This window comes from Erythrolamprus reginae, chromosome 5 (genome assembly GCF_031021105.1).
Source record: "Erythrolamprus reginae isolate rEryReg1 chromosome 5, rEryReg1.hap1, whole genome shotgun sequence".
Classification (NCBI taxonomy): Eukaryota; Metazoa; Chordata; class Lepidosauria; order Squamata; family Dipsadidae; genus Erythrolamprus; species Erythrolamprus reginae.
The window spans coordinates 67,391,085-67,414,067 of NC_091954.1; the positions used below are offsets into that span (position 1 = coordinate 67,391,085).

The 22,983-nt window shown below is 41.1% G+C and overlaps 2 protein-coding genes across 2 annotated transcripts in view; one reads left to right on the forward strand and one right to left on the reverse strand.

Annotated features, from left to right (window-relative positions):
* Nucleotides 1-13,402, reverse strand: part of RRP12 (ribosomal RNA processing 12 homolog) — a 48,044-nt gene extending 34,642 nt beyond the window's left edge. The window contains exons 1-8 of the mRNA XM_070752902.1: nucleotides 13,137-13,402; nucleotides 10,437-10,660; nucleotides 7,033-7,116; nucleotides 6,078-6,154; nucleotides 4,709-4,814; nucleotides 3,318-3,434; nucleotides 3,035-3,173; nucleotides 1,186-1,313 (exon numbers count right to left, since the gene is read on the reverse strand). Of these exons, the coding sequence (XP_070609003.1) occupies nucleotides 1,186-1,313; nucleotides 3,035-3,173; nucleotides 3,318-3,434; nucleotides 4,709-4,814; nucleotides 6,078-6,154; nucleotides 7,033-7,116; nucleotides 10,437-10,660; nucleotides 13,137-13,275 (1,014 nt within the window). The 5' untranslated portion in view covers nucleotides 13,276-13,402. The remainder of the gene's footprint in view (nucleotides 1-1,185; nucleotides 1,314-3,034; nucleotides 3,174-3,317; nucleotides 3,435-4,708; nucleotides 4,815-6,077; nucleotides 6,155-7,032; nucleotides 7,117-10,436; nucleotides 10,661-13,136) is intronic.
* A 2,555-nt stretch (nucleotides 13,403-15,957) lies between these two features.
* PGAM1 (phosphoglycerate mutase 1) lies at nucleotides 15,958-22,285 on the forward strand. The gene is made up of 4 exons (XM_070752903.1): nucleotides 15,958-16,290; nucleotides 19,439-19,713; nucleotides 20,651-20,831; nucleotides 21,423-22,285. The coding sequence occupies exons 1-4, from the start codon at nucleotides 16,149-16,151 to the stop codon at nucleotides 21,590-21,592; spliced, it is 768 nt and encodes a 255-aa protein (XP_070609004.1). The 5' UTR covers nucleotides 15,958-16,148; the 3' UTR covers nucleotides 21,593-22,285.
* The last annotated feature ends 698 nt before the right edge of the window (nucleotides 22,286-22,983 follow it).

Consider the following 22,983-nt stretch of genomic DNA (forward strand, 5'->3'; position numbering starts at 1 on the left):
CGTCTGTCTTCCAGACTATACAGATTTGTCTCCAGATGTCCAAGAACTTCAACACCTAGCATGTCTTTGTTGACTTGGGTGACAACCAACTTTGGATGGTCAACGAACTGTTGTAAGTCAAGGACTACATTTATCACCCAAGAATCTGCTACTAGGATCAAAGAGATAGTAAAATGTCTAGATTCTAAGAATCTGAAACGGTTCTTGGATGTTCTGTTTTTCTTGTTTTTTTAATTATTATTATTATTATATTGATGGTCTTTGACTGTAATAAAGGTCTATTATTAACTAGGAAATCAAGTATGATGCACCCACCCATTTCCCACAAGAGAGGATTTGGCTTTGCAACTAGGGTAAGCCAAGGATCTAAAGGGGAATAGATATCTTTGTGGTTCACTCTCACAGAAGCTCTCTGGTCCTCCAACAGGCTTACATAGTTGTGATTATACAAGGTGTTGTGGTTCAGCCTGAGTCAGATGAAAGACCAGCTGCCTCTCTGCTGGCTCCATGCCCAGGGGAAGATGAGAGCGAAGAGGAGAGTTCTGGGCAGTCGGATGGGGGAGATTACAGTCAGGAATGTGACGAGGAAGAACAGCCTGGGAGCCCTGGGGAGGGGCTCTCTCAAGCCAGTAGCTTGGAGTCTCTGGAGTCATTACGAAGCACAAGCTGTCATTAGTATGCGACAGAGACGTATAGATCAAAGGAGGGATAAATTGAAGAAATATTATCACCGGTGAATGAGGAACACCGGGGGGGGGGGTCCTCATTAGCAGGGAAGGGTTTATAAGGCAGGCAAACTCTTTCTACAGTGCGGAGTGTTATGAGAGTGGAGTTACTGTAATCTGCATTGTCTCTCAGCGTTTCTGTTCCTGGCTCGTGTCCCAGCAGTCTTGAAGACCCGTGGGAGGTGTATGTCTGTTATCTACAGCCTCGTCTTGGTATCAAGGATCCTGTGTTTCTATATGAACAATTGCCTTCATGTATCCATTTGGAGTTCCAGTGTTTTCCTGATTTTGTAAGGACATTTTCTGTTGGCTTTTTTTTTCTCTTTACCATTATAAAACGGTGTTTGGATTCTACTGGTGTGTCTGGCTTATCTTTTTGGGTTGGTCATAGCTTCCGGAGTGACCCAGACAGAACACAAGGCAGCACAAAGTAGACCTAAAAAGAGGAGGAACCACTTACTACATGGCTGAGGGTCATAACTCGAAGCAAGGTTTCACAGCAAGATTTGACAGCTGGAGCAGGGAAACAGGGCAATAAATCACGCAGCAGAGTCAGCATATGCAAAGTTGTTGTGGCCTCCTTAGCACCTGAGGATCCAGATAAATATTAGTCCCACTATTCTCTCAACCCACAACATATTTTCTATTGCTCCTTGCGACGTTTGCATTCCATTCTTCAAACTAATTTTACAAACATCTTGGGATTGTGCAAGGTTGTGAAACAAATATATAATATCAAAATCCTATAACAAACAAAATCAACATAAGAATTCATTTCGGAACAAGTATCATAGTCACTTGAAAAGTTTAATTTAAAATGATCCCTCCTCAGAAAAGGATGATTAGACATAAATTATAATGGGAAAATATTTCTAGGAAAAACAAGTTGGCCTTTCAACAAGTTTGCTTTAGAAGAGGGGTTCAACCCGGACAACTTTAAGACTTGTGGACTTGTGGCCCAGGTTGGAGACACCCTGCATTATAAGATAAAAAGAGGAATTGACTAGTTTCAAAGCACTTATCCAGGAGTTCTGCATGGGTTACAGAGAAACTTCAGATCGTGCAGAATGCGGCCACGAGAGCTATCGTGGGGCTTCCCAGATTCGCCCACGTTTCTACAACACTCCGTGGCCTGCATTGGCTGCCGATCAGTTTCCGGTCACAATTCAAAGTGTTGGTAATGACCTTTAAAGCCCTACATGGCATTGGACCAGAATATCTCCGGAACCGTCTTCTACCGCACGAATCCAAGCGGCCGATAAGGTCCCACAGAGTTGGCCTTCTCCGGGTCCCGTCGACCAAACAATGTCGTTTGGCAGGCCCCAGGGGAAGAGCCTTCTCTGTAGTGGCCCCGGCCCTCTGGGACCAACTCCCCCCGGAGATTAGAACAGCCCCGACCCTCCTTGTCTTTCGCAAGTTACTCAAGACCCACCTGTATCGCCAGGCATGGAGGAACTAACACATCTCCCCCAGGCTTTTTATATTTCATGTTTGGTATGTATGTGCTGTATAGTTTTTAATTGTTGGGGTTTTTATATATTTTTTATTATTAGATTTGTCCCATTATTACATTGTTTCTTATTACTGTTGTGAGCCACCCCGAGTCTTCAGAGAGGGGCGGCATACAAATCTAATAAATTTATTTGTTTGTTTCTTTCTTTGTTTGTTTATTTATTTATTAAATTTGTATGCCGCCCCTCTCCGCAGACTCGGGGCGGCTCACAACAGCAACAGAAAAACAGTGTAAAATACAAATTCAATAATTAGAAGCTAAAAACCCATAATTTAAAAAACATTCACACAACATACCATACATAAACAGTATAGGCCTGGGGAAGATATTTCAGTTCCCCCATGCCTGACGACAGAGGTGGGTCTTAAGGAGTTTGCGAAAGGCAAGGAGGGTGGGGGCTGTTCTAATCTCAGGGGGGAGCTGGTTCCAGAGGGTCGGGGCCGCCACAGAGAAGGCTCTTCCCCTGGGACCCACAAAACGACATTGTTTGGTCGACGGGACCCGGAGAAGGCCAACTCTGTCAGACCTAATCGGTCGCTGGGATTATTATTATTATTATTATTATTATTATTATTATTGTCCTACTGCAGAATGCCTGCAATTCTCCTGCCTCTTGCCCTTTCCGCCAGTATCTGAATCATAGCCACAGCTCTCGTGCCACAAAGAGTTGCTACTTTTGTTTTTTAATTTTTTAATTTTTTAATTTCAAGGGGGAATTCAGGGAAACAATGTAGGGATGACAATTATGGCCAAACAAAGATAAACAGAACCGTTTCTTATCACACGAATTACATACCTCCAGATTTCTCAATTTCCTGAACGCAGAACTTAGCAGTAGAAATTGCAGCCGGGTGGTGTAAAGGAGCTCCATCTCCAAACAGGAACTCACTACCCCTGAGGATGGAGGAAACACCTTGCTGAGCAGCTTTGCGGACCTGAAGAAGACAAGAAAAAATAGGAGAGGCTGCAAGCTAGGCTTGAATATTTGCCCAGCTCCAAGCTGTATCATTATACTGGACATTTAACAATCAGATTTTGAAAATTGTGGACCATCAACCATATAAAATATACGAACTCACCTTGGGCTTGACATGGACAGTGAAGCTGAGAAGACCATGGAAAACCTGCATTGTCACAGGGTAATTCCATGCTGCCAAGTTTTGTCTTCGTAGCAATATAGCTGCACAAGAGAGGATCTGATAGAGAGATAAAGGATGGAAATGGGGCATTGTCCTATGAACACTAGATATCAAGAAGCACCTGACATGTCTGTAAAACACTGAAGGCTATCAGGTATCAAGCAAAATCATGTTCTTTTAAGGTTCAATAGTAGGCTTAGTTCAAACCAGCATTTCTTTACTCACTTGTTACAGTACAGTTCAAAATACTGAGCAAAGGAGTTTTGAAGAGATTTGTTTTAGAAACATATAAACATAGAAGACTGACGGCAGAAAAAGACTTCAGGGTCCATCTAGTCTGCCCTTATACTATTTCCTGTATTTTATCTTAGGATGGATATATGTTTATCATGTTTAAATTCGGTTACTGTGGATTTACCAACCACGTCTGCTGGAAGTTTGTTCCAAGCATCTACTACTCTTTCAGTAAAATAATATTTTCTCATGTTGCCTTTGATCTTTCCCCCAACTAACTTCAGATTGTGTCCCCTTGTTCTTGAGTTCACTTTCCTATTAAAAACACTTCCCTCCTGAACCTTACTTAACCCTTTAACATATTTAAATGTTTCGATCATGTCCCCCCTTTTCCTTCTGTCCTCCAGACTATACAGATTGAGTTCATGAAGTCTTTCCTGATACGTTTTATGCTTAAGACCTTCCACCATTCTTATAGCCCGTCTTTGGGCCCGTTCAATTTTGTCAATATCTTTTTGTAGGTGAGGTCTCCAGAACTGAACACAGTATTCCAAATGTGGTCTCACCAGCACTCTATATAAGGGGATCACAATCTCCCTCTTCCTGCTTGTTATACCTCTAGCTATGCAACCAAGCATCCTACTTGCTTTCCCTATCGCCTGACCGCACTGTTCACCCATTTTGAGACTGTCAGAAATCACTACTCCTAAATCCTTCTCTTCTGAAGTTTTTGCTAACACAGAACTGCCAATGCAATACTCAGATTGAGGATTCCTTTTCCCCAAGTGCATTATTTTACATTTGGAAACATTAAACTGCAGTTTCCATTGCTTTGACCATTTATCTAGTAAAGCTAAATCATTTACCATATTACAGATCCCTCCAGGAATATCAACCTTATTGCACACTTTAGAGTCATCGGCAAATAGGCAAACCTTCCCTACCAAACCTTCCCCTATGTCACTCACAAACATATTAAAAAGAATAGGACCCAGAACAGACCCTCTCTTAAAATGTATAGAACATTCTATTATTAACAAGAACATCCCATATGCAATATTTCAATAACACACTGATGGCCTTTTTAAGGTACTTACCCATCGTAGAGCCAAATTAGAGTCTCCACAAGCTTGTGAGCTCAGAATTCCCATAAAAGCCTTGGAAGTATCAGAAAACTTTTTGATCAGCACAGGGCTAGGTACCCTGGAGAAGATTCAGAATAGGAGAGGCATCAATAAGAGGAATTAGTAACAAGCATTCCACTGCCTTTTGCATTCAGTGATTTCTTTTTTTAAAATACTTTATTAGTTATTTACATTAAAACAAAGGATAAACAAAACAACAATACGGCATTACAAAATACATAAAATTACATACATATTTATGCATAGACATTTATATATAAAAAAGGAAGAACAACATATGTACACGACAAAATAAAGCTTTATGCTTTATACATAAGTTGTTTTTGGTATCAGAGCTTAATACTTACACCTGCTAGGATGCAGGATAATTGATTTTTGCAGCTTGTTCATTTATAACAATTTTTTTCCTTGTTTATTATTACACTTAAACTTATGCATTCAGTGATTTCATTCTTATGGAATGAAACTCGCTTTTGGCACTTTGCATTTCTACAATCCCACTTCTGCAATCCCACTTATAAGATGCATCATTAGTATGTAAGGCATCATTAGTATGCTGGTTGTTAAAATATAAAATAAGGACACATACAGAGACAGCATACAGTGCACTTTTAATCATCCCTCATCCACCTACTACAAGAATAAGTTCAAGGAGAAAGCAAACAGGTTACAGTGATAAGGGAGCATAGAAGAAATGGACTAATAGTTTCAAAATGTTTTACATAAAAAATATAGGTCTATTTCCTTTAAGTCGGTTGGCGGGCCCCAGGGGAAGAGCCTTCTCTGTGGTGGCCCCGACTCTCTGGAACCAGCTCCCCCCAGAGATTAGAACTGCCCCTACCCTCCTTGCCATTCGCAAACTCCTTAAAACCTACCTTTGTCATCAGGCATGGGGGATCTGAGATATCTCCCCTGGGCCTATATAATTTATGTCTGGTATGTTTGTAGGTATGTCTGTTTAAAAATGGTTTTTTTTAAACTATTTTAAATTTTAAATTGTAAATTATTAGATTTGTCAGGAATTGTTTTTATTGTATTGTGAGCCGCCCCGAGTCTATGGAGAGGGGCGGCATGCAAATCTAATAAATGAATGAATGAATGAATGAATGAATGAATGAATGAATGAATGAATGAATGAATAAATGGATTATCTCTCACTGACTCCTTGCAAGATCTAGTGTCTAATTTGTAGTAGGATCTTGGTCCAAGAAACTGCGTTGCACAGAATTTTATAGTGTCCTCCTTGATTCCTTTTAATTTCTTCTCTGAATTCATCAAATTGCAAATGCATCAAAAATGCTTGAGTGTTCCTAGAACTCACCGTTTCAACACTAAACTTAATAGATAAGCAACAGCAGCCAAGGATTCAGGGGATTCCACAGCTTCCAGTGTAGTCATCTAAGGAGACATAACACAGCTCAGGAAAGCAGAGAAAAGTTGGGCGCATGGGACTTCACCCTGAAAGAAACTGATCTCCATGTTAGCCTTTTTATACATTGTTCTTTGATACTGGCTGGTTCTCCATTCCTCACTTTACCCCATCCAGCAGTCAAAAGCATGGAGATGTTTGCTCTCCAGCTTCAGATCAGTGATCAGGACACTGGCATTTATAGTGCCCAATAAAATCTCTGAGATCAAAATATGGAGAGAGAAAGGTACTTTAAAAAAAAAGCTGACTACAGAATATACAAGGGAGAATAATGAAAACTTGTAGCATAAAGTGGGAATACCAGATTATTTCAGGGACTGCCTTCTGCTGCACGAATCCCAGCGACCAGTTAGGTCCCACAGAGTGGATCTTCTCCGGGTCCCATCAACTAAAGAATGTCGCTTGGCGGGACCCAGGGGAAGAGCCTTCTCTGTGGCGGCCCCGGCCCTCTGGAACCAACTCCCCCCCAAAGATTAGAATTGCCCCCACCTCCTTGCCTTTCGTAAGCTGGCATGGGGGAATTGAGACTCTCTTCCCCCTAGGCCTTTACAATTCTATGCATGGTATGTATGTATGCATGTTTGGTTTTTTTATATTAATGGGCTTTTAATTATTTCTAACATCAGACTACTATTGTACACTGCTTTATTGTTGCTGTTAGCCGCCCCGAGTCTCCGGAGAGGGGCGGCATACAAATGCAATAAATACTGTAAATAAATAAAACACGGGACTTTTCAGATATTTTTAGAATCTCATTATTCTGTTGTTAGTAAACATATTGCTCTTTATATTTCAAAGTTCTGGAATTGCCAGGCTATCATTTGGATATATTTCCTTTGATACTTACCAACACACCAAAATACTCTGTCTCACTTTCTGTACCGCCTTGTGTTCGGATTACCTCTGTGACTGCAGCTAATACGGCACATATCTATTAAAAAAATCCAAATTAAAGGGTCAAAAATGCTATTCACCCAATTAAAACTCCTTGTAAAATACCTCTCAATTTATACACAAAACTTGCTGCTCCTTTCATCAAGCTCTCACAACTGTTGTGAACAAAGAAGCATTTATTACCCAGTGTATCGAAGATGAGACACCAAAGAAAATTCAAGCCTTAGGGATCTTCTGTCCTATTCCTTTCTTCCATGATAATAGAAGAATAGTGGGAAATGTCTAGCTATTACTTAATAAACATTTATTTCTGTAATTTGTACTCCACCCATATCAATACTGACTCAGGGTAGTTCACATTAAAATATATTTAAAACATTAGGGTCAAAAATAAACTAACCCAGCTTATGAAACTTTGTTCAAACATGGTCAAAAGTCACAGAAATTTCAAACCCCAAATGGTTGATGGGGTAAAGCAAGTTTTCATCATTTCCAAAATAATAGGACTCCAGGGATAAACTGTTCCAGAGAAGCAGAGATGCTACCAAAAAAACTGCTTCCTCCCCTCGCAACACTTGGAACAAACAATCCAATCCATTAGAACAGGGGTCTCCAACCTTGGCAACTTTAAGACTTGTGGACATCCACTCCCAGGTTTGCTGGCTGAGGAATTCTGGGAGTTGAAGTTCACAAGTCGTAAAGTTGCCAAGGTTGGAGAGACCTGCATTAGAAAACAACCTTACCAGTTAAACCTTGCTGATTCAACAACTGCAGTCTATTAGTACTATTGCACTTCACTATACCCATAGTCCATTCCAGCAGTGTCCAACTGGCGACCTGCGGGCCAGATGCTTCACATGCAAGCCAGGTCCACCACAGCTCCACATAGGGGAAAAACGTCCCAAATATGCCCATGTTACACCAACACTCCGCAGTCTGCATTGGTTGCCGATCAGTTTCCGATCACAATTCAAAGTGTTGGTTATTCCCTATAAAGCCCTTCATGGCACCGGACCAGATTATCTCAGGGACCGCCTTCTGCTGCACAAATCCCAGCGACCAGTTAGGTCCCACAGAGTGGGTCTTCTCCGGGTCCCGTCAACTAAAGAATGTCACTTGGCAGGACCCAGGGGAAGAGCCTTCTTTGTGGCGGCCCCGGCCCTCTGGAACCAACTCCCCCCAGAGATTAGAATTGCCCCCACCCTCCTTGCCTTTCGTAAGCTGCTTAAAACCCATCTCTGCCGTCAGGCATGGGGGAATTGAGACCCTCTTCCCCCTAGGCCTTTACAATTCTATGCATGGTATGTATGTATGTATGTTTGGGTTTTTTATATTAATGGGATTTTAATTATTTCTAACATCAGACTACTATTGTACACTGCTTTATTGTTGCTGTTAGCCGCCCCGAGTCTCCGGAGAGGGGCGGCATACAAATCCAATAAATAAATAAATAAATAAATTCATCATGTGATGGCAACGTGATGCCCCGAGTTGACACCTGTGGTCCATTCTCTTAAAAACTTTTGGTGTGATCTCTTATCTAATTTTCTTTAAGTTTTTGCTCATTACCTTTGCACCTGTTCCTGCAGCCAACTATATTTTCCCTTGTCCTTTCCATCATTTCATACCCGTTCCATCACATGCATTTTTCTGTGACATTGTAAGTTATATACAGTGGTACCTCTACTTAAGAATGCCTCTACTTACAAACTTTTCTAGATAAGAACCGGGTGTTCAAGATTTTTTGGTCTCTTCTCAGGAACCATTTTCCACTTATAAACCCGAGCTTCTGAAACTATAACCAGAAAAGGCAGGTAGAAGCCTCCATGGGGCCTCTCTAGAAATCTCCTGGGAGGAAACAGGGCCGGAAGAGGTGGGAAGAAACATCTGTGGGGCCTGTCTAGGACTCTCCTAGGAGCAAACAGGGCCGGAGAGGCAGGGAGAAATCTCCATGGGGCCTCTCTAGGAATCTCCTGGGAGGAAACAGAGCTGGAGAAGGCAGGGAGAAGCCTCCATGAGGCCTCTCTAGGAATCTCCTGGGAGGAAACAGAGTCTTCACCCTCCCTATGGTTTTCCCAATCACACACATTATTTGATTTTTACATTGATTCCTATGGGAAAAAATTGCTTATTCTTACAAACTTTTCTACTTAAAAATCTGGTCACGGAACGAATTAAGTTTGTAAGTAGAGGTACCAATGTATTCCCTTTTTTCCTATCAATAGTAATTATCTCACAGAAGTCAGTTATTGAAAATGTTGTATGCTCCTAATGCTGTTCTTGCATGTTCTTCTTGAACTCAATTTCTCAAATTTCAGTGCACCACTACAGACTTCTCACAGAATTTATTGATAAACAGTTACAAGATCAATTAGGATTATCTCTCCAGATTTTTAGTTTTTAAGATGCATTTTAATATTTGCCAGGAAATACAGGCTGCTGAGCTTCAAAACCACCATCTACATATATGTTGCTGCCTGATATGCTCTGCAACATGAATAGTGATATGTTTCTCCAACTTCCAACCTGACCAGTACACAGCGGTGGGCTACTAGCCGGAACGCTAAATTGGGCTCGCCGCCGTGGCTCGTAAGTGCTTGCAGGGCCAGCGCGATTTTGCTTCTGCAGCTGTGGAAGTAACGAAATTACTCACGGAGCTGCAGGTGCGCCTGTGTTTCGGCCATATTTTTTTTGCTTCCGCGCATGCCGAAACACGGATGCACCTGCAGCTCCGTGCGCGATTTTGCTACCTCTGCAGGTGCAGAAGCAAAATTGCGCTGGTCACGCAAGCACTCACAAGCAACGGCGGCGAGCCCAATTAAGCGTTCCGGCTTGTAGCCCACTACTACCAGTACATTATCTCTTCACCAAACACGATAACAGGTTTGCATCTGAGGGAAACGGCTGGAGACTTGAAGTCACTGGCATAATCTATATAGAAATATAGATTCTGATCCTTCCTATAATTTTTATTATCTAATCCAGTGTTTCCCAACCTTGGCAACTTGAAGAATGCTGGCTGGGGAATTCTGGGAGTTGAAGTCCAGATATCTTCAAGTTGCCAAGGTTGGGAAACACTGATCTAATCCAATATTTGAATTTTGAAACTCTCAACATTTGTACATTTTGTTCAGAACACTTAAATATTCTGAATGTCTACTGTGCACAAAATTAGGCGGTTGAGGGATTGAGAACCTACGTTTTTATCAAGAATTAAGCGCTCCTCTTCATCTTTGCTAGTATTCTACTCCTCTTTTATACATTCTAGGCTCTTAGCCTTTTGCGGAAAAATATAATAATGAAAAACTTATTAATAACAACATTTGTAAGTTTTCATAACAACTGGCAGTCCCATACCTCCTTATGGGCAGCAGAATTGGATTCCCAAAGACGCTGAACTCTGCTGAAGGTGAGATTAGTACAGTCAGTCAAGCCACTCAGGAAAGTTGCAGATGATTTGTACGATTTAGCAGATTCATTGTTATCCTCCACAAGAGACTTTGCATTCTCTCTAGGCACAGGTCCTGATGATTGAAGATCATTATGTAGTTTCAAGGCATCTACAGTCAGGTTACTGTTTTCTGTGAGAAAGACAAACGTTGAATTAATTATTGAAGCATCACTATCAGATAATCTATGAAAAAAAAATCATAAATAAACCAGGCTGCCTAAAGAGATTCAAAATATAAATTTACATACCACGGCTTTTTAAAACTATACCCTAATATAAGATTAAATTGCATATCAAAATATCTATCTATAGATTTTATTTTATTTATTTATTACTTAGATTTGTATGCCGCCCCTCTCCGAAGACTCGGGGCGGCTCACAACACGTGGAAACAAATCATAAATAATCTGACAATTTAAAATATTAAAGATTTAAAAAAGACCCCATATACTAACAGACATACACACAAGCATACCATACATAAATTAGACATGCCCAGGGGAAGATGTTTCAGTTCCCCCATGCCTGACGGCAAAGGTGGGTTTTAAGGAGTTTACGGAAGGCAGGAAGAGTAGGGGCAGTTCTAATCTCCGGGGGGAGTTGGTTCCAGAGGGACGGTGCCGCCACAGAGAAGGCTCTTCCCCTGGGGCCCACCAACCGACATTGTTTAGTTGACGGGACCCGGAGAAGGCCCACTCTGTGGGACCTAATCGGTCGCTGGGATTCGTGCGGCAGCAGGCGGTCTCGGAGATATTCTGGTCCAATGCCATGAAGGGCTTTAAAGGTCATAAAAAACACTTTGAATTGTGACCGGAAACTGATCGGCAGCCAATGCAGACTGCGGAGTGATGGTGAAACATGGGCATACCTAGGTAAGCCCATGACTGCTCTCGCAGCTGCATTCTGCATGATCTGAAGTTTCCGAACACTTTTCAAAGGTAGCCCCATGTAGAGAGCATTACAGTAGTCGAACCTCGAGGTGATGAGGGCATGAGTGACTGTGAGCAATGAGTCCCGGTCCAGATATTTTGCTCTTGGGTATGAGAGTAAAACTACTAAACAGACACACACTTTTTGAGGACCTATTTTTAAGAGTCAAAAGTCCAGATCAAAATAGTAACCATCAAATCTATTTTGCATTGGCTGGGCCAGACTTGGAATATTGGGTCCAGTTCTGAACTCTGTAGTCTAAAAAGATCATTGACAAACTGAAAGGAAGGGTAGACTTTAAGAAAACCAATTATTAAACAGCAATAGTTTTTAACTATAGTGAAACAGATTTCCTCAAAAAGTGATATGTTCCCCTTTGTGATAGATCTTCTGATGGGACTACCTTTTGTCCAAAACACTTTAGCGGGCTACTGGTGTACATGACCTCTGTGATACAGTGGTTAGAGTGCCAGTACTGCAACCTACTTCTGCTGATCACTGGCTGCCAACAGTTTGGCAGATCGCATCTCAGTAGGCTCAAGGTTGACTCATCCTTCCATCCTTCCAAGCTTGGTAAAATGAGGACCCAGATTGTTGGGGACAATATGCTTAAACTGCTTAGAGAGAGCTGTAAAGCATTGTAAGGCGGTATATAAGGCGCCCCGAGTCTCTGGAGAGGGGCGGCATACAAATCAAATCAAACAAACAAACAAACAAACAAACAAACAAACAAATAAATAAAAGTCTAAATGCTATATCCTAGGTCAGTGATGGCGAACTTATGGCCCCAGTGCCACAGGGGGCACGCAGAGCCATATCTGCTGCCAAGCGAGCAGTTGCCCTAGCTCAGCTCCAATGTGCATGTGTGTGCTGGCCAGCTGATTTTGGGCTCACCCAGAGGCTCTGGGAGGGTGTTTTTGGCTTCCATAGAGCCTCTGGGAGGGGGGGACGGGGGAGGATGTTTTTACCTTCACCCAGCCAGGGAGAATTCTGGGAGTTGAAGTCCACAAGTCTTAAAGTTGCCAAGTTTGAAGACCTCTGCTTTGGAGCCTTGGGAGGGGCAAAACAGGAGCCTACTGGGCCCACCAGAAATTGGGAAACAGGTCATTTCCAGCCTGCAGAGGTCCTCCAGGAGGGGGGGACAGGGGAAGCTATTTTCACCCTACCCAGGCATTGAATTATGGGTATGGGCATTCACCCATGCTCTCTCCGCATCCGAGGAAAAAAAGGTTTACCATCACTGCCCTCAGTACTTTCTAACTCTATGGTTCAATGCTGAAATTGTTATAGCTTCAAGATGTAGGTTTTTCGTCTGAAAACAGACATGGCTGTTCATTTTTTACTCAAAATTCATAGAATTACAGGGATTCGAATTTCGAATGTTCTATGATGGAGGTCTTCAAACTTGGCAACTTTAGTACTTGTGGACTTCAACTCCCTGTATTCTCCAGCCAGCTATACTGCCTGGAGAATTCTGGGAGTTGAAGTCCACAAGTCTTCAAGTTGCCAAGTTTGAAGACCTCCATTATAGAACATTCGAAAACGGAAGTTTCTTCTGATTGACGCTGAAGGAGCCGCAGATGCCGGTGATCAGCATTTAAACGGAAAAGAATCGGCTACCGCAAGCTGTCATCACCTCCGCGGCTCTGGCGACTGCTGCTGTTTCCTTTACATACCTGACCGGGGGGCGAGTAGACGACCCCGGGCGGCCTGGCGGTAACGTCGTCCCTCCGGATTGCTATCGCTGCTGTGCCCTTTGCGCCAACGCTTCAGTTTCCCAGCCGTCCCGGACCGCAACTTGCCCGAACGACCCATGTCGCTCGGTTCTTGCCGCGGCTCGCCAAAAGCAAAAGACCCAAACCACGTGCTGCTCTATTTTAAGTAATTCCGGTTGTCCGCTTCCGCACCCAACACCAACTTCCGATGCTTCCATTTTGCGAGTTCATTAAAAAAAACACACACAAGACAAAAGCCACGAGCTCCCACCCCCTTAATTCTTTTTCCACTTGCGTTACAATTTCTTTGCGGCCCTGCAAGCTCTTATAACTGTGGCCTGTACCTTCGTGTAAATCAATGGGGTTTTTTTTTTTTTTCAAACTTAGCCATTTTAAGATTGTGGACTTCAACTCCCAGAATTCTCTAGCCGGCATTCTTGCTGAGGAATTCTAGAAGTTGAAGTCCACACAGCTTAAAAGTAATTGAAGTGATTCTGGGAGTTGAAGTCCAAATTTCTTCAAGTTGCCAAGGTTGGGTAACACTGATGTAGATAATACAGGCAGGCAAAGAAGTTTATTTTTTTCTCAATTTTTTGAAATCTTAACAGCAGAATTCTGACGTTTTCTGATAGATTCTTATATTTACATTGGCTGTTCCAAATAGAATTTGTTTTAAGAGGACAATTGCTGTTATGCAGATGTGAAGTTCTAAGTGCTTGTAATAATTGTCTGGAAAGATGGAGAAAGGGAGATGGGCAGGAAACCAAAATCTTTCTCCCGAAGGCTTTGGAGAAAAAGTTTAAGGGACACAGTACTGTATTCAAAGTCAGGCAAATAATTTATTTTGACATTCAAGACAACCCCAAAAAAACTTCTCCCTGGTGATAATATTAATAATAACCTTTAACACCATCAAACAATATCATCTGCCTACCCCAGGTCCTTGGGTAGGACTAGATAAATGGATAAAAATGTCAAATCCAGTCTAAACATCTGGGTGATGAAGTATAATGACAACACTAACTCAGGTCTATTACCCGGTATGAATATACAGTATAAGATGATCTTCACTCTAATAGGACTAATCCTATTTTCCTGAGTGGTAGATATAATCTTTTTTTTTAAAAAAAAAATCCTATGTCTGTGCCATTAAATTTAAATGTTTCCCATTGCCTGCAGACAGTGATAACACTAAAAAGTTAATGATGCTGTCACATGAACCTTGATTCCCAGTGACTACATTGAAATATATATGCAGAGATCATCAGTGCAGTGATCTGAATTATTTATTATTTAGTTCAATTTTTATGGCCACCTACTTCAGTCAGTGATTCTGGGTGGCTTATAATTAAAATGTTAAACAACAATATAGCCAACAAAAAACATTAAAAACATCCAATTTAGCATACACAAGACCAAGATATTTGGCCAGTTAGCAATTTAGCCAGGATATAGTGCTCTTGGCACATTCAGCAGTCTAGCCTTGGGAGCATAGCTAGGGTTTTAGGGCTTTATGAAAGATTAGCAGGGTTGGGCCCATTCTGATCTCCTGAGGATGTTCCATAGAGCAGAGGCCATTCAGAAGAAGCTCACCTAAGCCTCCCAGTTAACATTTCTTTGGCTGGCGAGATCTGCAGCAGGCCCATTCTGCTTGACCTAGTTGGAAAGGTAGAGACTCTTGAAAAAAGACAATTCTGAGGTTCCAAGCCTTGTAGAAATTTGAATTGCACCTAGCAACAGAGTGCTAACCAGTGCAGCTCAGGCAGGAGTGGTGTTATGTGTGCTATATATCTGGCACTATTTACAGGTAGTCCTCAGCTTACAACTACAATTGGGACCAAAATATGTTTGCTTAATGAGACAGTAATTGAGGGAGTTTTACTTGGCACAATTAGTAAGTGAATTACTGCAGCTCAGTTAGTAATATGATTGTTAAGTGAACCTGTCTTCCCCTTTGGTTTTGCTGGATAGGTCACACATTATGACCTGGAACACTGCAAATGTCATAAATATGAACCAGTTGACTAGTGCATTGAGTTTTAATCACTCGGTCATAGGAATGCTGTAACTGATGAAAGTGAAAAATGGTCATAATGCCTAGTTTAAATGGTAATTAATGGTATCTCTACTTGCCAGCCGCATTCTGCACAACCTTCAAACCTGTTACAGAAGTCCTGATTATATTTGATTATCCAGAAAACGATTTGGATAATTTTCCTATTTGAATTCCCCAAAGAAGCTTCTTGATTAAAAAATCTTGCCACGAGGGACAAATTAAAAATAAATCAAGCTGTAGCGTATTATTCAAGGACACTACTGACCAAAATTTTTAAACATAAAAGGAATATAAACTTGGTTTATTTGATCAAAGTTAAAATAGACCTGTTGTCTCTGATAGCTAGTGTTTTTTTGTTTTTGTGCAACATATGGATTTTATGTAGCTGACATTCACCACACTATAAGATGCTCTGTTAGGTCGATCTTTTATTATTTCTGCCCGAGTGGTACATATTCCCATCCCTGGAATTTTCAGAGCAAAATGAGGACAATCAAGCTGACGCCACGCCATTTTTTTTTAATCCATGCGCTTCATGAGCAATGAGTCTGAGGGACGATGATACCCGGCTGTAGTACTGTATACCTCCTAAACGCATTTTATAGTTTTAACGTCAATCATGCCAAAAGCTCTCGAGGCGTTGCAAGGAGAGCAAATTGAGCGAAGCACCTTCCTCTTCTTCCCCTCCCTTATTTAAGTGGGAGTCACCCAAATTTAACCCGCAACCTGTGCAACTGCGGCGAGTCTACAGACTGGAAGATTACCGGGAACGCCTACGTCCTAGTCATAAGGAGGCTCCCCCTTTCGGCGCACGCGTACTAAGCCAGCAAAGACTCGGTTCGGGGAAGGGAGAGAAGGAGGGGAACCTTGATTCACTTGCGTCGCGCTCCGGGTTCAGGTCTCTTCCATTTCAGAGCATGGCGGCTGCGTATAGGCTGGTCTTGGTTCGGCACGGGGAGAGCGCCTGGAACCTCGAGAATCGGTTCAGCGGCTGGTACGACGCGGATTTGAGCCCAGCCGGGCAGGAAGAAGCTCGGCGCGGCGGCGAAGCGCTGCGAGGTGAAGATGCCGGGAGGAAGGAAGCGCGGAGGAGGATGGAGGGGAGGTTGATGCTCGGCTGCCGGGACCGTCTGGCTCATTTTTTCACTCCCGAGAAAATTGGGACGGGGAGTTTGGGGGGGGGGAATAAAACGGGTGGATAATTTTGGACTGTTTCTAAAGGTCATAAATGCAGCCTGTAATATAACGGGATGGAGAATTCTTTTTTTTTTTAAAGAAAATATCTGTATTGAGGATAAATAGGAAAGGGAATACATAAAGAAAAAGGAGTATGCGAATGCTGGCACAAATGTCTATGAATTTAGAGTAATCAAAATACACGCTTGCATATATAAAAGAAAATAAGGCTAAAGAGAGAGAAAAGGAAAAAGAGAAAAAAGGAAAAATTAAAAAAGAAGAAAAGAGATAAATTCATATCTATCAATTCATCAGATGTCGTCAATAGTGTCAATGGAGAATTTGTTTTTGACTTCAACCACCCGATGTGGATTTTTAACCAAAAATCCCTGTTTGTGTGTGTATGTGGGGGGGGGGGGGTTGTTAGTGTTTCAACCCAAGCCTTGAAAAGGTAATTTTATTTATTTATTAGTTCGATTTTTAGGCCGCCTTTCTCCAAGGACTCATCCACAACCCCTCTCCCCCATCCGCGGTGTCATTGAATTAGATGCAAATTGGGTGGTGTTTTTTTTTCCCCCTGCGTAAAAAGATGCGAAGAAGACAAACGATGCTCCCTTATTTCCACGCTGAGAGTGAGCAACGGGAGGCCGAAGTACAGAGGTCTTCAAACTTGGCAACTTGAAGACTTGTGGACTTCAACTCCCAGAATTGCTGGCTGGAGAATTCTGGGAGTTGAAGTCCACAAGTCTTCAAGTTGCCAAATTTGGGGACCCCTGCCGAAATAGCTTGGGGCGGTGAGGTGTGCGTGTGGAGAGAAATGGAGCAAATGGCCCCGGGACGCCCGCAGATTATGTCGGTGACTGCCGGAATTTGCTTTAGAGGACAAAAGGCCGAGATTTTTGGCCTGGGCACGTGCGATCAGCCTCTTCCCTCTCGACTGAGAAACGCGGGGGGGGGGGGGAGCCTTCCTGCCTGAGGCGAAAGGGAGGAGTTTCCCCGTAGCCGGACCCCGGTCCTTTAAATATATATATTTAAAATCCTTTAAAATTATATATACTGTATATAATTTTATTTATACGCTGCCCAACTCCCAAAGGACTCCCCCCCCCTTTCGGAATTCAATGAGTCTGGCGTCCCCGAGCTCCTTTGGTAATTTTACTATGGCTTACCTGACATTCAACTCCAGGATAACGGAAGAAGAAACAGTTGGGTTTGTAAAAAAATAATAATTTAAAAATACTGTATTCTGCATTTAAAAAAAAGGGAAGGTGGCAGCTGCTTCTTTTTTTTTTAAGGGTCCCGCCCCCCCCCCCCCAAAGCTGTGCAGGTTTGGCATCTTTTGAATTATGTTATTTTCTCCACCTGTCTGTGAGGGCACAATATCTTATACTGTATTTTTATTTCCAAGGGAAGCATCCAGCAGTGAGATTTATTGGCAATTGGGTGATAATTGGTTAAGGAAATGTAGTAGAAGCTGAGTCATTCTTCCACTGCAAGAGAAAAAGAGCTTGGGCCCAATGCAGGAAGTGGGGAGGGCCAGGAAATATTTAAGATATTTAATAAAATATTTAAGACCTGCACCCCTCTGTAGGTTCAAGAAACAGACTCATAAGAGAATAAAATTAGAATTCTTTATTGGCCAAGTGTGATTGGACACATAAGGATTTGTCTTTGGTACATATGCTCTCAGTGTACATAAAAGAAAAAGATACATTTGTCAAGAATCATGAGGTGTAAGGTTTAATGATTGTCATAGGATACAAATAAGCGCTCAGGAAACTATCAATATTAATATAAATCCTAAGGATACAATCAACAAGTTACAGTCATCAGTAGGAGGAGATGGGTGATAGAACCAATGAGAAGACTAATAGTAATGCAGATTTAGAGAATAATCTTACAGAGGTGAAGGAATTATTTGTTTAGCAGAGTGATGGCATTTAACAGAGCGATGGAACTAAGAGTCTAATCCTGCTCTTTAGTTTATTTACCTTAAGGCCTGAAAGAGCTCCAGCCCCATCATCCATAGCTGTGAAATCTCTAAAGTTTCATCTGATTTCTTTCCAGTGGATTATAAAATCTGTAGTTTTTGTTAATGCAATAAAATGCAAATATTAAATTATATTTTTAATTGGATGAACTTGAGAGCCCATCTGAATAGAATGTAAATTGTAAATTTGGCTTTTTTTTCTGGGAATACTATTTAAAGCAAGATTATCTGAATTCAGTGTTATAGTATCCAAGGAATAAAAAGCTCATTCAACAGTCTTATCATTGATGTGTGCAAGTTGTACTTTATAAGATATTTTTTTAAAAATTTACGCCTTTTCATTTTAGTAGATTCTGGCAAGTAGTATTCATAGTTGTATCTCTTCATTCATTCTGGGTTGCACAACTGTTGCTTTCTCCACCATTAGTTTGCATTATTGCACAATCAAATTTTTGTGTAATCTAGAGCAATAGGAAATAAGATTTCCTGATTATAAAGATCTGATAGCTGTTAAAGCTGTCTCTTAAGATATTTAATTATAGCACATTAGCATCATCTTTTATGAGACTTTTATTTTATTTTATTTTTTGCAAAATTATTTTATTTTCATACAGGGAAAGTTTAGTCTCATGCTACATGACCAGAAGGACCACTATAGTGATTATAGAGAGAATATATAATATAAATAATATAAAATGATATAGACATATAGGCAAACATACTTTTTTCTTTGTTAGAAGGGCAGTTCAGATTGTAAGAACTGGTGGCAAGAATGGGAATGAGGCTCCAGAGTGCTTCAGAAATTTTAATCCTCTATCTCTGTTCCCATTCATCTCCTACATTGAAATAATTTATCAGTGCCCATTTTACATATAATGGCAAATGATTAATGGACAAATGTGAATGTATAAGGTTCCATACTAATAATGTTTGGGGCACTTTGGATCTACAGATTAAATGAATCAAGATGGGTTAACTGTATGTCAGCAGTGATTGTGGTAAAGATAAATGAGTTACAGTATTCTTTCTGGGCTCTTCCAGATGCTAAATATGAGTTTGACATCTGCTTCACATCTGTGCAAAAGAGGGCCATCCGGACCCTCTGGACTGTGCTTGATATTCTTGACCAAATGTGGTTACCAGTAGTGAGGACCTGGCGTCTTAACGAAAGGCATTACGGTGGTCTGACAGGCCTTAACAAGGCTGAGACAGCTGCTAAACATGGTGAAGCTCAGGTCAAGATATGGAGGCGTTCCTTTGACATCCCTCCACCTCCAATGGAGCCTGATCACCCTTTCTATAACACCATTAGCAAGGTAAGATGAAGTACTAGTTTATTAATCTGATGAAGATACCTGTTTCTTTGCTGTTATTTTAAAGTAATTGTCATGCTGGGATTAGGACATAATTGCTATGTAATTTCATTTGCTTTTTGCTTTGTGGATTTCTGACTCAAACAGTAGTTCCATTGTAATTCATTTTTATCTTGTTCGACCTCTATTTCATATAACATTCTCACTAGTCCACTGTTTTGGGCAGCCATGTGGGATATGTTGGGTTTTTTAAGCAGAATTTACAGATTGCTTTCATGCAATTAATCATTGACATTGGTCTTTTATGGATGTTTGTATTCTATGGATGGGAACAGTCAAGGTTATTCTTAAACTGGCAGAATTTTCCCCCTATGCAATATTTGTTAATGAATTAAGAAATAGCTAGAACATTGGCCTCGCATGCCAACTGTAGTGTACTGTGGTAATATAATTAATGTACCTGTATATTATTTTAAATATTTAAAAACTAGTTCACCAGGAAGCTACATAGTACAGTTAAACTGTGAATAGGGCTACTAATGAGGCAGCCGATCCAGATAAGATTAGATATGAATCCAATAATGAATGACACTGAAGGCAAGTTCTTCAGTGGTTGAAGATGGTAAAAAGTTAAAGTGTTATTTAATGTTATACAATTTCATTAGATGCCTTAAAATTATTTATGTATTGCCTACCAAATGGTTGGCAATATTTATTAAGTCACAGTAGATCTAAAAATGTAATTGAGCAGAAATTACAAAAAAAATTACAGTAGTCTATACAAGCACTTAAATGCCTAACATATCAAGCGAGCTGGTAGCTTCGGGCACAATTTTTCTAAAGCATTTTTTGAAATGAAGTACAGCAGTCTATATAACAAGTCTTGAGAAAACACGAATCAATCCCTGTGATTAAGTTGCTGCTGCCTTTCTTTCTCTAGGATCGCCGCTATTCTGACCTTAGTGAAGATCAGCTACCCAAATGTGAGAGTTTGAAAGATACTATTGCCCGGGCACTGCCTTTCTGGAATGAAGAAATTGTTCCCCAGATCAAGGAAGGCAAGCGAGTACTCATTGCAGCTCATGGCAACAGTCTCCGAGGCATTGTGAAACATCTAGAAGGTGAGTACAATGTTCCTTCAATTTTCATGGGTTCGAACTTCGCCAATAGCCTATACCACGGTTTTTCAAAAAATATTAATTAAAAAATACTTTGTGGTTTTTTTCCTATATCACGTTTTTTCCCATCCGATGACATCATACTTCATCGCCAAACTAATAATTTTTGCAAATTAAAAAAAAAAATATTGTTAATAAATAATTATGTTTATAAATATCAGGATCACTAAGTGCCTTATTCAATGGTGGGTACCAGTAATAATGGTGAGTAAATGGTTGTTAAGGGAATGGGAAATGGTAATTTAGGGGTTTAAAGTGTTAAGGGATGGCTTGTGATACTGTCCATAGCCAAAAATGGTGTATTTACTTCTGCATCTCTACTTCGCGGAAATTCGACTTTCGTGGGCATTCTCCGAACGCATCCCCCGTGGAAATCGAGGGAACACTGTATTTGGTTTGTAACTTTGGAGCAAAACCTGATTAAGCCTGACTCAGTCTAAAAAGTTAGTTGAACCAAAGTTCTCTGGTAATGTGATAATACAATCGAGCTTTTTATCTTGTCATATATTTTCATGTCAATGTTATTCTTTGCAGGAATGTCTGAGGCAGCAATCATGGAACTCAATCTGCCCACTGGAATACCAATAGTCTACGAGCTGGACAAGAATTTGAAGCCTATCAAGCCAATGCAATTCTTGGGAGATGAAGAGACTGTCCGCAAAGCTATGGAAGCTGTGGCAGCTCAGGGCAAAGTTAAGAAATGAGGGCAGGCAAAGTAATCTGTAGTATAAACCCCTCTTTCCCCTTCCTAGCACATGCCTCAAGGGACAGGGCTAAAGAGCCAGAGATGGTGAAGCTTACGAGAGCCATGGCTTATCCTTTAACATTCACATTTCTCCAGCAGGATCTGGCTAGACATTTTAGAGGTGTGGACCATAGATCAGCAGAGATACTGACAGAAACAGGCCCCAAAGCAATGAAATTCAGTGCTGCTGAAATGAAGGGGAGACCAAGGTTTTCTCAAGGGAACCTTTGCTGTCTTTATGCGAAAACTCATTAGTCAAGTATTGCTTCACTTGGTTTTGCCAATCAGGATGGTTGCAAGGACCATTTTTCAATTAGTTTTTTTTAAAAAAAAACTTTTTTGCATAAACAGCACGCCATTTCACTTAAACTAGGTGAAAAACCCATTCTTATTTCATTGCCTTTTTGAATGTAGGAAAGAAGGGTGAGACTAGAAGGACTAGCTCCCACTCTGGAATTTCCACCTGTGATCCAATAATTTTGTGTAGTGCCAGTAAACCCTGATACTGTGTATCATCACGTTGCTTTTCTACCCCATAGTCTGTGTGGTTGTCTCTGCCTTATGGATGGCAGATTTACACTAGAGCTAATTTCACTTGTACAATGGCTGAATTTGCCCTAGTCTCAGTAAAATAAAGGAATTATGTGCAATAGCTGCTGTGTCTGTATTACTTGTAAAAGTGGCTTATTAATATAGTATTAAGAAATCTAACTATTTCAGTGAGGAGCATCAGAGTTGCCATTCAAGGTGAAACAAATGTCTTGTGTGTGTGTATGTAGGGGGGATTCAAACCAGAAGTACAGATGCATAACTGTCAGAGGCCACACTCCCCCAAAACAGGACCAGAATAAATATAGGGGGGGGGGACTCATTTGTGTGTCCCTCAAATGTCACTCCAAAGCTTTACGCAACACTTTGAAAAACATTGTGCATCACAGATTATGTCAAACATAAAATATGTACAGTGTTCTGCCAGGCTCTTTGATAGGAGCCTCCCGAAAATTCAAGGGTACAAATTTCAGACACACACACACACAAACACACAAACCAATGTTCTTTATCACAAAATTCAAAATAAACTAAGCACTCTTTGTATTGCAAAGAGCACTCCTCCCAAAACAACTGGGCAGTCTGTACCCTTAAGCAATCATTAAGTACTTAGCTAGCAGCTGTGAAGAAACTTCACACCCCTTCTTCCAAGTCACACACACATACACACATTGCTCTTCTTTGTTTTCCAAGGTGTGAAAAAGCAACAAAGGCCAGACAACACAGGATTCCTGACGAACTCTGATCAGATATTCTTCCATAAGGGCCAAACCCACATGCTGCTATTTATAGCAGCAGCCC

Bases quoted from the DNA above. Each gene is read 5' to 3' on its own strand.
- PGAM1 (XM_070752903.1), top strand. From the start codon at position 16,149: ATGGCGGCTGCGTATAGGCTGGTCTTGGTTCGGCACGGGGAGAGCGCC. The intron at 16,291-19,438 runs GTGAAGATGCCG...GGGCTCTTCCAG, and splicing joins CGGCGGCGAAGCGCTGCGAG to ATGCTAAATATGAGTTTGAC. The intron at 20,832-21,422 runs GTGAGTACAATG...TATTCTTTGCAG, and splicing joins CATTGTGAAACATCTAGAAG to GAATGTCTGAGGCAGCAATC.